We start from the raw sequence: 16014 nt of genomic DNA, 5'->3' as shown, positions 1-16014 counted from the left end.
TACCCAGGGAATTTCCCTGAAAGTTAGTGATTTATTGGTAAAATATACCTGGGGAGTTTTATCACCCACTCAGCTGATGAGGTATGAGCTGATAAGGGACATCTTCTAAAGCTATATATAGGTATACCGGTAAAGAGTAACCATCTATGCATGGTTAGCTATATATAGTAGGTAGGAAATACCGGCATGCAGTCATGTTGGCTCGATAGGAATTTAGACTGTCATAAATGCTATAGAATTGCATCGGGTATAGATTGCATGCATATAATTATGGCTAAAACACGTACATATACAGAGACTGGGGAAAATTCGGAGGAAGCAGGAACTATTATTTATAAGAATTCAATATGCCATCGTTACCATATTGTACTGATCTACAAACATTAATGTACAAAAAATTTGATCGTAGATTGATGTTAAAAGAAAAGAAAATTGCTCCGCTTTTATCAGATAGGCAAACAACTAGTTTTGTTGAAATCTAGGTAGATTGAGTCTGTCCTCATTAAAAGCGTCTTCTACCGGACCCCTGAGACCTGCATGGAGAGGAAAACATCATGACATGAACTCTGCATCAATGCATGCATCATGCATGGCCAGTATAATATACTAGTAATAAAATCACATGTAAAACGTAAAACAGTGCAACTCAATTTGGAATTGGTAATGCACAAGAATTATGTGTAGTAGTGTGAACATAGCCCCCACAGTAAGTACGTGTACAGTAGACTCTCGCTATTCCGGCTCTCTGAAGTACGGCCACCTCGATATACCGGCCATTTGGTTTGGCACGGAATGCTACCTCTATGTTTACTGCACAAAACTCACCCTGAAGTACGGCCACTCGCTATTCCGTTTACCGGCCAGTGCTGGCTGTCCCAAATAACGTTTTCAATGTAATTTTATTTGTGTATTACGGCCGGATATGATGTTTTGGGTGTGGTTTAGTAAATAAAGTTGGATTACACTTAAATAGAGAGCAGAATGATTCATTATCTTTCATTATCCTCGAGACAAGAACTGCAAATCAGTGATTAGATTCGAGGTAAGGTCGTTTTTAAGCCGCGGCTAATAGTCCTTTCCACACAACGGTAGAAGGAATTTAATTAGAGTTAATTAGCTTTTCCAGCAGTCTGGGGGACGGAAGTGCTGCTGTCACGCCCACTTTTACTATCAACTGTGCATGAAAATGATCATTTTAGTTGCAACTTCATTCTGTACTGCCATGTGCTTGATCTATTTATGCACGACTGCATGCAAAATTGAAGTTTAGCTATTGAATAATCCAAGAGTGATTGTTAGCAAGCGCTCAGGAGAGGAGCTACAGCCCACAGAAAACAAGCAGATAAGACAGTAATCCAACCAGTAAGAGTGATTTTTCTGCAACAAATCCTGGCTATATGTTAGCTTACTGCATACTGTAGCCATGTAGACAGTATTACTGCAAGTTGCCACTCTTGTTTTGTTCACTGAAGGTTGGATTTACTGTCATAACTGCTTGTTTTCTGTGGGCTGTAGCTCCTCTCCTGAGCGCTTGCTAACAATCACTCGTGCATCATTCAATAGCTAAAACTTCAATTTTGCATGCAGTCTTGCATAAATAGATCAAGCACATGGCAGTACAGAATGCAGTTGCGTCATTTTCATGCATATTTGATAGTAAAATGGGCGTGGCAACAGCACTTCCGTCCCCCAGTGAGTCATTGGAACTAATTGCAATGTCAGCACATTCCATTGAGTTAAGTAAAAAGGTCTATTATCTGAAGTACGGCCACCTCGCTATTCCGGCCAAGCTGCATGGTCCCAAGGGTGGCCGGATTAACGAGAGTCTACTGTATATATTATTATACTTACTATGCACTAACTTTATGCAGTAGTATAGACTTACATGTTTCTGGAGTGTTGTCCCTGCTGTAGAGTTCTTGCCGTCTGCTGAGCTCTGAACTGAGCCTCTAGCCGTGAGAACATCCCCCCGGCCATACCAGCCTCTCGGCTTTTGTTAGAGGGGGTCAGCCTCTGAGAGAAGTGGGCCTCCAGTGCAGCCAGACGTCTCTCATCTGTGGATGCATGCATGCATGGGGTGGAGGGAGATAACAGTAGTAATAGCACATGATTATGGTAATGGTTAAATTTGCTGAAACATGATCTTTTAATCTTGATTTAGTACACAAAATACATGCAGTGTAGGCAGTGTAGTGGAGGGGGAGAACAATAGTAGTTTCGTGAGCGGCACACAGTACAGCAAACTAGCATACATTGTGCTGAAACATGCTCAAAATAGTTTCAAATATGCAGTGTTAACGTTTACAGCAGCATTATAGAGGAGGGTGAGTCTCTTAAAAAAGCTAAAAAAGTGCATTCAATTAAAATGTGCCCTATAGCTGCCAAAAAAGATGTCCTCTGCACATGTTTTGGTTTTTCAACTCCTTGTTTGGATTTAGGGTAGTTCGACTATTTCGAACCTGCGCTCGAACGAACTACATGATTCTTCAATGTGGCTTAGAATGGTCAAACTGATCAATCAAAATTAATACTAGAGCACTAAAGTGCAAACCCTCGGCTGGTGACATGATTATAAAGAAACCAGAAGACTGATATAATGCAGTGCATAATTATAGTGATGTTGTTATCATCATCATGCATGACTTGCACAGCAACTCAGGAGCAATAAAACTAAACCAGACTGGAGGCATGCTGAAACATTTGAGAACAGGTAGTAGTACTATAAATATATGCACTGTGGATTAGGATCACAGCAAAGAAGCATGGAGTCTCAGAGAAGTATGGCTCCAGGTCCTGCATGGATCCCAGTCAGCTAAAGCAAGCTTTCTGCTTTAGTGACCCTGTTCCAATATTGTTCCTGGTATATACAGCTTTCTACTTTAGTGACCCTGTTCCATTGTTTCTGGACCTGGTACAGGATCACTTCAGTTATAAGTAACGCATGTGCAAGTTCTGTTCAAGCTACATTTTGCTCGCTTTTATTAGACAACGAAGCTTTAACACCGAAAGCTGCCACTATTAGAAGTACTGACTTGTTGTGTGGAGGCTACCCATGCTGTAAACGCAGTGCTAGAGCATCCAGGTAAGCAGACCCAGTCACAAGCTTCTTAGCTTTTGCTCGTTTTTATTTGACAACGAAGGTTTAACATGAAATTCTGCCACTATTAAAATTAATAACTTGTTGTATGAAGGCTATCCATGCTGTAAACGCAGTGCTGTGGCATCCAGGTGAGTAGATTCACCTGTCACAAACAAACAAACAAACAAACAAACCAAACGACTACTATAACCCGTGGCCGCCCACGCGCCTCGGGTTAATAATCGATGAAAAAACCAAGGTACTGTAATTTATCGGACTGGAAATTGTTTTGAAACTTAGTACAGTGTGCGACTAAACAGTTGCACTAGCTATCTAAAAACTATATATAGCTAATCCTCACGGCAGCACTCTTGCTAGCTATAAAGCTACGTTAACGTTGCTTTGAATGTATCTTAAAGTATTGCCTGGAACAAATGTAAACTTAAAGCACTACAGTGTCCGCTGTATTAGAACAATGAAAATTGCCTAGAACAGGCACTCACCACTTTCCCTTTGCATGTCCTGATTCCATCTCTGGGACTTGCGACTGTCCCAAATCCATTCCACAGGAGGGGGCAACCTGCACAGTCAATCAGTTCACAGCACACACACACACACAGTCACGTGATCACTTACGGTGCCATGTCTTGTCGTGAGTTCTTCTGTCTGAGAGTCCCATACTAAGAGAGGATAAGAAAATACCTTGAAATACATGCATGTACATTACTAACAAGTAACAATACCTAAAAAATAGGCTAGCTGCTGAAATTGCGAGGCCATGCATACCATACATATATAGTGTCAAAATAAAATTATAAGCTTCCAATAGTTCACAGGAAATTTTAAATGATACGTATGTGTTAAAGCTCTGCAATGCATTCAACTCTTGATTAAATACAGACAATCTTTAGTGTATAGGCACTATTGACTCTAAACTCACCAGTCTTCCCTTCTTGTGTCTGCTGGTGGACACTGGGAGTGGTGATCTGGCCACCGGGTCATCATCCTCATCTTCCTCTAGCTCTGACAGGTCATGTGACTGTTGCCGTGGCAATCTAGGATGCCTTGACGATACCTTGACACTGTCTGCCGAGACTGATGATGTCATATGACACAAGCTGCTAGCTGACACACACCCAGATGATGAGTGTTGAGGTTTTCTCTCTTCACTACGAAGTAAGATTAGTTCGAGACAGTTTTGGTTAGTTGAGGAGGTGTCGTTTGGAGTGCCTGTTGATTCTGAGAGGCGCTTAAGTTGCTCTGCACAAATAGTGTCTCTGAGTTGTAGGAGAATGGTGTAGACTGGGTCTTGGTGTGAGGAGTGTGTAGATATCATGTGATCACGGTAAGTGCATCCAGTCTGTAAGGGATTGTCGAGATGAAATTACATACACAAACAGTGCATTTAACATGTGTGTTTTTTCATATATAGACAAGCACTGTACAATTTACAATTTAGCTGGCCAGCTAATTGAAACATGCACAGGCAAACACATTACTTTGTAGGTTGGTAATAACAGATTTGTACTTCATGTGTAGCCAGTAATTGTTTAATTACATAAACATCATGTAGTAGCTACATACATGTACACCTCCCTCACCTGTGGGTGTGGTAGTGGGGATAACCCGCTGACCCGCCTCTTACAGCACAGGTGCTCCGTCCCCAGGGCAGGACGAGGGTGATAGAGACAGAGTGGCAGCTGACAGCACTGGAACACCTGGGGGACACACAAGAGGTGTGTGAGGATTAGATCATTCATACCAGAAGGTCATGAGCTCCTGTTCATACAATGTAGTATTGTACAATGTACATGCATCAGATTATGCTCTGAGATATTACCTATTATGCTATTCTTTTATGGTCAAGTTAACAGCCTATTATTCTTTTCAACCTGCTTATTATTCTCATAATTGTTATAAAGGTGTCCATTATGACAGCATAATTCTCACCTAAAAAGAGACCCCTATACATGCAGTGTAGGAAAAGTACAACTAGAATCGACAAAAATCAGGTGGTATACTACACACTGCAGCAGTCTCTGCAGTACTCACTACTGACCTGACAGCAATGGTCACAGGTGAGTGTGTTGATGGCCCCCCACAACCTCCAGTATATGTCCCTAGGAGTGAGCCCCTCTCGTTTCTGCAATGATTGGATGTGTTTGTTGATGTCCCAGGATGAGTCTGCCTCGTGGGAGAACACCACTCGCCCTGTGCGATCCACCGTGAGCCTGCAAGGGTAGATTTAGAATATTAGAAGTATTTTGCAGACTGTTTGTTGCATAGTACAATGCCTGTACTTCTTGAGACTGACCTTTCAGTGATGCAGTGTAGAGTATCATACTGTTGTATTGTGAGTAGCTTCTGACAGTGTTTGCATCTGCAACAAAAACAACCACCGTAATTTTCAATACTGCCTAAAGGTTGACTCACCTGTGTAGAGTGGTCCCACTGTTGGGGCACTCTGGTGTGGAGTTGGAGGGTTGGAACATCTGCTCCAGCTGGTAGAGGAACAGCTTACTGCACACAACACAGTACAAGTCATACACAAACACATTATAATCTTCAAGTGGCATCAATAATGAAGACTAATTAAAAATTTACACTGGAACGAAAGTGTACACACACTTGAGTGCATTTTGTGCCTTTTTCTCACCTCTTTACTTTGTCTTTCTTGTCTACCAGATTCTCAGCCTCCAGTGGAGTGAACTTTGACCCCAGCCTGGCGATAAGCTTGTCCTTGATGCAGCCCATGTTACAGGGTGCAGCCACCACACACGATAGGTTGTCATGGCAATAATCCAGACACAACTCGACCTGGAGGTAATGTTATAGGCAATCAAAATAATCTCTCCCATACGGATATAGCTATGCTTAGCAAACACACCAAAATAGAAATACTGGCAGTGGGTACATGTATAGATGTATTGCTCAGCTTGCTAGTTAATTACTGGTCTTGGAATTATGCTTGAAAGTAACCGGTACTAGTTAGATTGCACTGACTACCTTTATTACAGTTGACCTCACCAGAGTGTCCATCTTGAGAAAGTCTGAGGAGATGAGGATGGAGATAGCGTTTCCAGGCTTTAGGACAGGGGTCTCTTGAGGTTCCTCCAGTCTCTCACCACACGGACCCTCCGACAGACCTCTCTTTGTGTATCTAGTGTGTGTGTGTACGTGCATGTGTGTGGGCTGTCATTAATTGAGACTATTTCTGCTAGACAAATAATAGCTAGTGCGCTTAATATCTGCCATTGATGGTAAGCTTGGCCTAATACTATTACCATAAGTAGTGCATAGAGATCCAACCTTCGCATGTACTAGTAATACTTTGACTGCAGCCCTTACCTCATGAGCCAGTCGAACACAGGCACGTCACAGTGTACACTGATGTCCACCTCATCCCAGAGCTGTGTATCAGAGGAGGAGAGGTACTCGGCAAAGTAGTGCATCTCCCTCACTAGGATCTCACGGGGGCACACAAAATCCTTTTTTACTGCAAAGAAGTGGGAGGGAGGATAATGTGAGCTCTTCAGGATGTGGATAATGCAAGCATGCATGTACATAGCACTATACTGTGAAAGTACATGTAATAATTATGAAACTGCATGTGTGTGTGCCTAGATATAGAACACATACATGGAGCTCACGTTTCTTTGCGTCATCACAAACGTGGATGACCATGTTAGGTCCATGCTCACCCACAGAGGTGGTGGTCCTATGGGGAGAGCAAATCAGGTGATGAACATTAATTAATACTTTATGCTCACTTGATGGTGGTTGAGCTGCCTCCACTGTCAATAGTCGTGGCTGATCCTTCAGTTGATATTTGAGTTGATGTAGGCCTGTATTAGGAAAGAGATCCAGTAAACAAGTGGGAGTACACACAAAATTAATTCCAAATAGAAAGTTCTACACATCATATCACTTGTATCTATTACCATTACACTGCATAACATACCCATTTACGGCATTTCCAGCAGATTCCTTGGCAGACTCCTCCTCCTCCACCCTCACACCACTCCTCTGCCCACCTCCTCTCAGCACAGCTGCACTGTTGGTACCATTCAGCATCGTCTGACAGAAATTGGCTACGAAATTCCCCCCATTTCTCTCAGCGACCCCCGTAAGGGGTCTACTAGGACTGCTCTCAGTGAAACTCTTGGAGCGTTCTGATAACACACTGGGTGGCCGAGAGGTCGAGTGGTGGGTGTGATCTTGTACAGAGTTGTGGGCGTGTCTGTTTGATGGCTGATTGAGCATGGAGCGGACTAGTTTGCTGATTTGCTTCCGACCGTGGCTTGAGATGGGTCGACCAGTAGCAGTCAGTCCTGAGAGATCACCAGCCACTGTACTGTTGGTCAGTCGAAGCTCTTCCCACCTCTGAGCACACTACAGTGTGAACATTACATACATGCATACACTAGCTCTAAAGCAATAATTATTTCTTTGAGCATATAATTATATCTAGATTATATCAATTATAGCTAGATCTTAAATAACTAGGTGCAAACAATTGTTCACAGCTAAATTACCTCTAAATGAATAGAATGCACTTCTTGAAATACAATAGCAATGCAGCTACTGTACTAAGTACCTGCTGTGGAGTGGTTCCTGGCACTAGCTTGGCTATGTTGTCCCAAATCCTGGGGTTGGAGGTGTGAAAGTCAGCAGAGTTCATGAAGGTCCTCAGCATGAGGTCTAGAGCTACTGCTCTAGAGGCTGGACCACTTCTTGGGTAGGCCATTCTCTGATCTGGGAATGGATGTGCAAGGTAGCCCCTCCCACTATTTGCAATGCTTTTTGTTTTACAGTTTTTGACTTTTACAATAGCTGACCGTTTCCTTATTGAATATTGGCTTATGATAAAAATACATTTAAGCAAAACAAACAAACACACATTACACACAATATAACTTTTTGGGGTCTAATTATCTATTTTAAGAACTTTATGTTGACATTCTAGTGATTTCTTGAGTAGTAAGCATACTTGCTTGGCTTGGTCATTGCAGCTAAGAGCCAACAAAGCTTGCAGTAGAACTTGATACGTAGCTGTTCCACTGAATAGAGCCTTAGATTTCCATTTCTTCAGAGCTTTATATCTCATCATTTCTACAGTCTGATTGTTACCCTTGATGGCTTCAATCTCAGCTGACGTTAATCCCAGCCGCGTTGCTACTAGCTCCCATTGTTCCAGCTTCAGTGAAACATTTAATATATGGTCATCTTTGCACTCCTTATTCCCGTCTGTGCAAGTCAATCCATTGCTTGATAGTAGGGCATCTATTTCTGTAGCCTCGTCCCCACGCCCACTTCCGCTTCTTACTAATCGCTTTCTCGAGAGGCGTACTACTTCGGTGCCGGTGGTAGGTGACAGAACTGCTTGTTCAGTAGTGTGATGATGTCCTCGTGCCACAGACATCTCTCGAAGTGATCCCTCTCCAACAGATGTGGTGGAAATTTCCTGTATTGAATCAGTCAAAATACACAATCTCGCTGAGCACTAATGAACAAAGAACAGAGGTGTTGCATGAGTGTTCCCTAAATTATACATTATAGTGTGTATACGCTTTGCATAGAATCGCAACATTACTTAGTGTTATCTGTGATCAATCGGAATGCTTAACTATGCCCATATTACCGACTACCCTCAACTTTGATTTTGCAAAGATTCTTGTAGTGTGTGTAGTAGCAGAGGTTCTGCGACTCAAATGCGTAACACACACAATGCTAACTCTAAGAATTTCCTGAAAATACATCAATAGTTTAAGTATTATTTAGAACACACCTAGCCAAGATTAATCTGCGTGCTGAGGATGGCCTCGAGGTTAACGTGGTGCTCGAGGTGCAGCCGAGTGCATTACGTAACCGAGAGGCCATCCGAGTGCATCAGATTAAAACACGTGACTTGGCTAGGTATGTTCTAAAGGATTTAGTGCTGTCACGTGAGCTCTAGCCTCGTGGCAGCTAGATCTAGCTACATTTTAAATCAGTTGCTGGTGGCTAGCTAGCTAGCTAGACGTAATAGCAAGTTTTAGTAGGTTTGTAGATCCAGTAACTGATGCAAAGGAGAAGGAGATACGATCTAAAGCTATCTGGACTGACTGGGCATGTTCTCGACTTATTTCTCCTGCTGACCAACAGTCCCGATCCCACTATATACTGGATAGGCCTCCAGTTGATCTGGCTTACTGGATGGGAAACTTTGTGCGCAAACTATATGGCAATGAGTATCTGGTTTGCTCTTTTGGAACGCTATGATATTCGAAGCACCTTTGATGAACCGATTATATGGATCTGGCTTAGGTACAGGTACGTACATCTTCGAAGCAAGCTGAGCCTATTTCTCCAGACGAAAAAGTGATGCTATGGTCAAGTCAGCAATTCGGTACACATGAAACAAGTCAAAACAATAACATTCAACTTTCTAATACTTTTCAGCTTTGCTTGTGTACGTATTCAATCTGCTTGTATTATTATTATAATTATGATGACATTCAGATTCAATCTGCTTGTATTATGATTGTTTGATAAAAGTGTGCATTAACAAACCAACTTAAAGCACACTTAAGTGTGGATTAAGTTATTTAATCCATGGTCACCTGACTACTTTCAGATAAGCTGATTGGCTGGAGATCATGTGATCAGCACTAAAGTTATTAAATGCTTGTAAGTAATGCGTTTCGAAAGCGTTAACTTAGTCCAAAAGGTCAAAGATCACAACATTTTTCATACCCTCACCTACAGCTTGTTCGTCGAGGAGTATCATTGATTTTTAAATTTCATACTAGTTAACTACATTTTTACAGTTGTAAGGCCTAATTACGAGTCTAGCTATGTCGAACACGAAGCAGTCTAGGGGCTAGACATACATACAGTGCACTCACACAATTGATGTAAAAATAGCTCGAAGCACAAATTTAGGCACACACAAACACTCACCTTTATGTAATGACAGACGTTGTCAGCAATCTCCCCTTTCTTCAGCTTTACTAACATCTCAAGAAGGGCCCTGAATGTCGCTTGTGAGAGCTTCTTACTTTTCCAGATTTTCAAGCACTTGATCATGGCTAGGTGGTTACCGTCCAATCTTTTTAACAAAACATCACTTTGCTCGCTAGATGATAATTCCATCGCATCGACATAGAGCTCCACATTATCAAAGTAAGCAGCCAAATATGATACATCTTTTTGCTGGATTTCATGGTTGACTTGTGAATTAGTGAGCTGATATTTGTCCATCAGCTGTTGAAGAACTGTACTCACTGGTTGAGCAGAAGTGTGCCCAGTAGCCAATGCTGTATGAGAACATGACATTGTTACAACTGGCATATATACAATAGGCCCTATACCGTATAGCGCGAAATTTTCGAGGCACTCTTGTGGGTTGGACAGCTTACCGAAAGCCATGCCTTCACAATAATTTTATAGTGAATTTTTGTGGAATTCATTTTCATGTAGGATTGTTAACCCACGAAAACAACGAAAATTAAGCCCCTTGAAAATTTCACGCTATACGATATTTAATACATACATGTAGCCGGGACTGTCCCAATTTAGCACCCCCGTATGGCACTGAAACTGCTATTCACCTTTCATATATGTAGCTGGGTTACTATAAGCTCCTCTTAGGAAGCTTGGAACTATGGCTAGAATATTAAAACGTTAAACAGAAAAGCTTTATGCATCCATGCTGATTTACTACACCTGGTACTGGTGGAGGCAAGGAAGACAAAGGATCTTCTTTTTTCGGCTCACTGGCTTGGGCAGTAGTACTGAGCTGATATTTGTCCATCAGCCGTGCACTCACTGGTTGGGCAGATGATCCTACAGTGTGCCCAGTAGCCGGTGCTGTATAAGAACATGACATTGTTGCAACTGGCATATACACATGTATATAATAGGCTATAATTATACTGTACATGTAGCTGGGACCGTACGTCCCAATTTAGCATCCCCGTCCAGCACTGAAGCTGCTTTCCATATCCCGAATTCTAAGGTTGAGCTGGTTACTATAAGCTCCAAATAAAGCTTAGCAAGCCTGGAACTACGGCTAGAATACTGAACAGAAACGCTGATTTACTACACCTGGTGGAGGTGACGAAGACGAAGGATCTTCTTTTTTCGGCTCACTGGCTTGGGCAGTAGTACTGAGCTGATATTTGTCCATCAGCTGTTGAAAAACTGTCCCCGCTGGTTGAGAAGATGATCCTACAGTGTGCCCAGTAGCCGGTGCTGTATAGGAAGATGAAATAAATACACATTGTTGTATAATTAGCATAGACGATGTGTTATAATTATGCAGATACAATTATAATGCTTACACACCTGTATTTTGGAGCCAGATCATTTCTTCAGACTGGACCCTCGATGTGATACTCTCATCAAAAGTGCATCTTTGATTGCCGTCCTCCAAGAGTATTGCAGCATGGAAATGAGGAACTTCCTCAGAATGTGGTGAAGAAGAAAGTGTACAAGGACAAAAGAAAGCTAACTGTAGTTGCTCCTCACTGTATCGAAGTAATTGACAAGAAGCACGTATTCCGGTATCAATTTGATTTCGAATTGTCGGACACATTGCAGAACAAACATCTTTGTCTCCCTCGACATGTACTTCAACAATCGAAAAAGAGTCGATCAGAGTAACCCGGCAACTACTGCCTGGAGGAGACAACATCACACAATTCTGAGCAATTAGTTTCGGCTTTCCCCTAATAAGCAGAAGCTTCCAACCCAACTGACGAATCAGATAAACTTGAAGGCAACAAAACACTCCTGCACGTGGCCAACCATTAGGGAATCTAAGTAACAACGGACTCGCTAAAACAGACACAACACGATATTCCATTAATTTGTCTTGTGGAAGCATATCCAAAAGTGAAGGCATGAAGTACTGAGCTGTACGTGATGTGAAATCTATTTCGAAATCAGTAGGCGAAAATGGTGTTAGAATGAGAAGATTCATGAATATTTTGAGGAGGTCGGGTGGAGAAAACAATCCTTCCACGTAGTGCTTTGAAAAGTATTCAACAAACTCCAGTGTTATGATTCCATTATTTTGAAATTTCTGCCATTTTCCTTTCGCAACTTGAGCCTGTTCAGTAGTGGTTGTTGATTTAATCCTTTTATCGTATGCTTCCTTGACCAACTCTGTCAGCTTGTCCAGGAGAACTTGAGGGCTAGTGAAGACAACATTAGGCAATATGTCTACATAGTAGTGAAAAATGTGTTGTTCATGAAAGAATTTCAAAGCCTCTACAAGTGCATCTTCTTCGATATGTATTTGCTTTGCGACTTCCAGACACTCTTGCTTGCTCAACACTTTTCTGTTCAGACGACTTGACATTTCTTTTAACGATATCTCCAGCACGTACCACCAAATAGGCATTTTGATAACTTTAGAAGGAGAAGTTTCGATGACAGATCTTATCAATTTAGCGATTGTTTCTTCATGAGGACCTGGATCCTTTCCATTCAGAGCAAATATTAAATTGTTTTCAGCTTCATTATAAAAGAAAAGCTGGTCTGTAAATTCTAGTGAAAGAATTTTAAGTAGTCGCTCATTCTTTTCCTGTACAGTTTCAGAACATTTCTCGATCTCGTCCAAAAAGGTACCTACAATGACAAGAGTAGGTTTTTCGCCATCGATAGTATGAGACTGCATTGAGCGGACGAGACACTTGAGGGTATCAATAGTTGTAAGAGGTGATCGGTATGGAGTCGAAATCAGTTTGCCATGTTCGTAATACTCAACCATAGAATGAGAGTCCAATCGTTCTGAAAGCTTCAGAGTAAACAAAGCAATGCTAATGCCATGCACAAAATGAGGTAGAAGATTGTGGAAGTGAGGCTGGCCTCCACTGTCGATTAAATAGATCCAGTTGGAGCCTAGAATTTCTCGTGCATCTTGTGATCCTGGATGGTGTGAATCAGCTACTTTATCCCGAAGATTATCAATCAGTGACTCAAATTCAGCCCGTGGCAATGTTTCTGGTTCATCATCATTCAGAGATAGGTTCGGTACTGTTCGTTCCGGTAGTGGCTGTGGTAGTTGTTTGCCAGCTAGATCATCAGCTGGAATGAAATGTACTTTTTTCCGGTGTTGCCACTGTTGATCGATTGATGTCTTTAACGAACGATTTTTACAAACTATCGAAATCATAGTTCCAACAATGTCTTGCAGTTTTTCCTCATTCACTTCTGTCCATTTGTTGTTTTGAGAATGGATTTTGACATCAGTTACATCTCTAACATGAACAGAAATATCGGCGAGAGGAGTGCTATCTCTAGAGCTCGGACGGCCCTGATCACAAAGAATGCGCTTGGTGCATGTTTTTCCAACACCCGCTTCTCCTTGAATTAGAGCATTAGTTATTTTCACAGTGACTGCGCCATCTCTTAGAGCATCGTCGAATATCCTCCTCTGTTGCCTTTGTTTGAGTAGTGATTCCCGTAGTGATTCCTTGAGTAGTGAGCACACTTGGTTTGCTAAGTCATTGCAGCTAAGAGCCAACAAAGCTTGTAGTAGAACTCGATACGTAGCTGTTCCACTGAGTAGAGCCTTAGATTTCCATTTCTTAAGAGTGTTATATCTCATCATGTCTATACTCCGATTGTTATATTTGATGGCTCCAATCTCAGCTAGGGTTAATCCCAGCCGTGTTGCTACTAGCTCCCATTGTTCCAGCTGCTGTGAAATCTCTAATATATGGTCATCCCTGCACTCCCTATTCACGTCTTTGTACATCAATCCATTGCTTGATAGTAGGGCATCTACTTCTGTGGTAGGTGACAGAACTGCTTGTTCAGTAATGTGTTCCTGCCCTCGTGCCACGGACATCTCTCGAAGTGATCCCTCTCCAACAAATGTGGTGGGAATTTCCTGTATTGAATGAAACTTCAGTCACAATTAAACTAATCAACAAAGAACGTTGAGGGGTTGCATGAGTGTTTCCTACATTATGGTATATGCATGCTTTTCCAGGAGCACATTACAGAAGGAGCATCTAACTCCGCATGGGTTCGGAAATTGCATCTCGTGTGTTTTCCTAAACGCCGCATTGCCTTATAAGAAAAGTGTGTAAGTACTGTGTACATATTACAGACCGCGGTCAGCCTGTGAATATCATTATGAATGGATTTTATATGTACTGCAGCAGCAGGAGAGCTAGGGTGAGCCAGAAAGAGTTAAAATGAATAGCTAGATCTTTGATGAATGTTGGTACATCATGGAAGAGACAGTCATTGGTGAGTTACAGAAAATTCTAAAAGAGGAGCATATCCAATTACTTTGCAAACTTGCACGAGATGCGATTCCCGAGGTAAGACGCTGCTTCTGTAATGTGCTCCTGCTTTGCATATATCTATTGTCAACCAATTATAAGGAATGCTCAACCACGCCCATACTTTATGCCGACTACCCTCAATGTTGATTGCAGTGTGTAGTAGCAGAGGTTCTTCGACTCAAATGCATTAGTAATTAACACACGTAATGCTAACTCTAAGAATTGCCTGAAAGCACATCAATAGCTTGAAGTAATGCGTTTCAAAAGCGTCTCAAAGATCATAACATACCCGCGCTTACAGCTTGTTTGTCGAGGGTAATCATTGATTTTTAAAATTTCATACTAGCTATATTTTGTTTACTTTAATGTCAAATGCGAAACAGTCTTTTGACCCTGGCAGATTCTCTGGTGTAGTACGGGCTAGACAGACATACGTACAATGCATCCATACAATTGATAAGGTTTGGTGCCATTCAAAATAGCTTGACGTACACACAAACACTCACCTTTATATACTGACAGACTTCGTCAGTAATCGCCTCTTTCTCCAGCTTTATTAGCATCTCCAGAAGGGCCCTGAATGTTGCTTGTGAGAGTTTCTTACTTTTCCAGATTTTCAAGTACTTGATCATGGCTAGGTGATTATCTTGCTTGCTACGTCGTAATTCCATCTCATCGTCATAGATCTCCACATTGTCACAGTAAGCAGCCAAATATGGTATGTCTTTTTGCTGGATTTCATGGTCGACTTGGGCTGTAGTGAGCTGATATTTGTCCATCTGTCGTTGAAGAACTGCACTCACTGGATGAGAAGATGATCCTACAGTGTGCCCAGTAGCCAGTGCTGTATAAGAACATCACATTGTTGCAACTGGCATATAATTATAACTGATTAATACATAGGTGCCAAGGCAACTGTCCCGGAATGGCCGGGACTGTCCCAGATTTAGCACCCCCATCCGGCACTGAAGCTGCTATATCCCAGATTCTAAGGTTGTTGCTCCTGAGCTGGGTTTATAAGCTCCAATAAAGCTTAGCAAAGCCTAAAAGTATGGCTAGAATCTTAAAATGGTGAACAGAAACAGTTTCGCCTTTTATATGCATGAGAACTTTAACTTCATACTGAGCTATACTAACCTGGTGCAGATGACAAGGACACAGCGTCTTCTTTATTCGGCTCACTGGCTTGTGTCTGGATGACTGGAGTACAAGAAATGATGAAACACAGAAAGTAGATATTAAATATTAAACTCACAAATTCTACAAACTTGGTCAGCCAAAGCTCCTTCACGAAGACTAATCAAAATCTTCAACAACGACCGATAAGTGAAGTCACGGATGACGTTTTCCCATTTCCTTAAAGCTTCATACATGGCTTGTTGATTTCCATGCTTGGAGGCACAATCCTTCAGATCCTCTACATCTGCATTATTGAGACCAAACACTGGGCTTCTAACAAACTTTTCATAGCTGCCAAGTAGACCAGCCAGGCTCCACAATTTATCTTCTTCAATTCTTTGGTCTAGCTGGGTGTCTGTTACCCCAGTCTTCTGTTTCAGAGTATCAAAATTCGTTGTAGCCATCTTGTACCTTGACGTTTGTTTATAAATAAAAAATTACGGGTTAAATTACGTCTAGTTGGGCGTGGCC

The 16014-nt window shown here is 41.8% G+C and overlaps 2 protein-coding genes across 2 annotated transcripts; both read right to left on the bottom strand.

Moving 5' to 3' along the window:
- Positions 1-308: 308 nt before the first annotated feature.
- On the bottom strand, positions 309-7874 carry LOC135340387 (SANT and BTB domain regulator of class switch recombination-like). Its single transcript, XM_064536724.1, has 16 exons — positions 7677-7874; positions 7041-7471; positions 6850-6924; positions 6730-6797; positions 6428-6575; positions 6107-6239; positions 5736-5896; positions 5513-5599; positions 5394-5459; positions 5139-5310; positions 4681-4797; positions 4020-4439; positions 3716-3759; positions 3583-3659; positions 1886-2054; positions 309-533 (listed from the first exon to the last, which is right to left on the bottom strand). The coding sequence occupies exons 1-16, from the start codon at positions 7824-7826 to the stop codon at positions 503-505; spliced, it is 2349 nt and encodes a 782-aa protein (XP_064392794.1). The 5' UTR covers positions 7827-7874; the 3' UTR covers positions 309-502.
- Positions 7875-7916: 42 nt separating this feature from the next.
- On the bottom strand, positions 7917-15983 carry LOC135340369 (uncharacterized). The gene is made up of 8 exons (XM_064536697.1): positions 15620-15983; positions 15502-15564; positions 14871-15208; positions 11408-13961; positions 11168-11314; positions 10787-10930; positions 10022-10377; positions 7917-8543 (listed from the first exon to the last, which is right to left on the bottom strand). The coding sequence occupies exons 1-8, from the start codon at positions 15945-15947 to the stop codon at positions 8007-8009; spliced, it is 4467 nt and encodes a 1488-aa protein (XP_064392767.1). The 5' UTR covers positions 15948-15983; the 3' UTR covers positions 7917-8006.
- Between the last annotated feature and the right edge of the window lie 31 nt (positions 15984-16014).

Source organism: Halichondria panicea, chromosome 8 (assembly GCF_963675165.1).
Source record: "Halichondria panicea chromosome 8, odHalPani1.1, whole genome shotgun sequence".
Lineage (NCBI taxonomy): Eukaryota > Metazoa > Porifera > Demospongiae > Suberitida > Halichondriidae > Halichondria > Halichondria panicea.
The sequence above is the reverse complement of the archived record's forward strand: the minus strand, read 5'-3'. Positions and strand labels throughout refer to the sequence as shown.

Bases quoted from the DNA above. Each gene is read 5' to 3' on its own strand.
- LOC135340387 (XM_064536724.1), bottom strand. From the start codon at position 7,826: ATGGCCTACCCAAGAAGTGGTCCAGCCTCTAGAGCAGTAGCTCTAGAC. The intron at 5,897-6,106 runs GTGAGGTCAACT...CATTACCTCCAG, and splicing joins TTCTCAAGATGGACACTCTG to GTCGAGTTGTGTCTGGATTA. The intron at 3,760-4,019 runs GTGAGTTTAGAG...ATCCTCTCTTAG, and splicing joins GACACAAGAAGGGAAGACTG to TATGGGACTCTCAGACAGAA.
- LOC135340369 (XM_064536697.1), bottom strand. From the start codon at position 15,947: ATGGCTACAACGAATTTTGATACTCTGAAACAGAAGACTGGGGTAACA. The intron at 15,209-15,501 runs GTTAGTATAGCT...GTTCTTATACAG, and splicing joins GTCCTTGTCATCTGCACCAG to CACTGGCTACTGGGCACACT. The intron at 10,931-11,167 runs GTGTAGTAAATC...GTTCTTATACAG, and splicing joins GTCTTCGTCACCTCCACCAG to CACCGGCTACTGGGCACACT.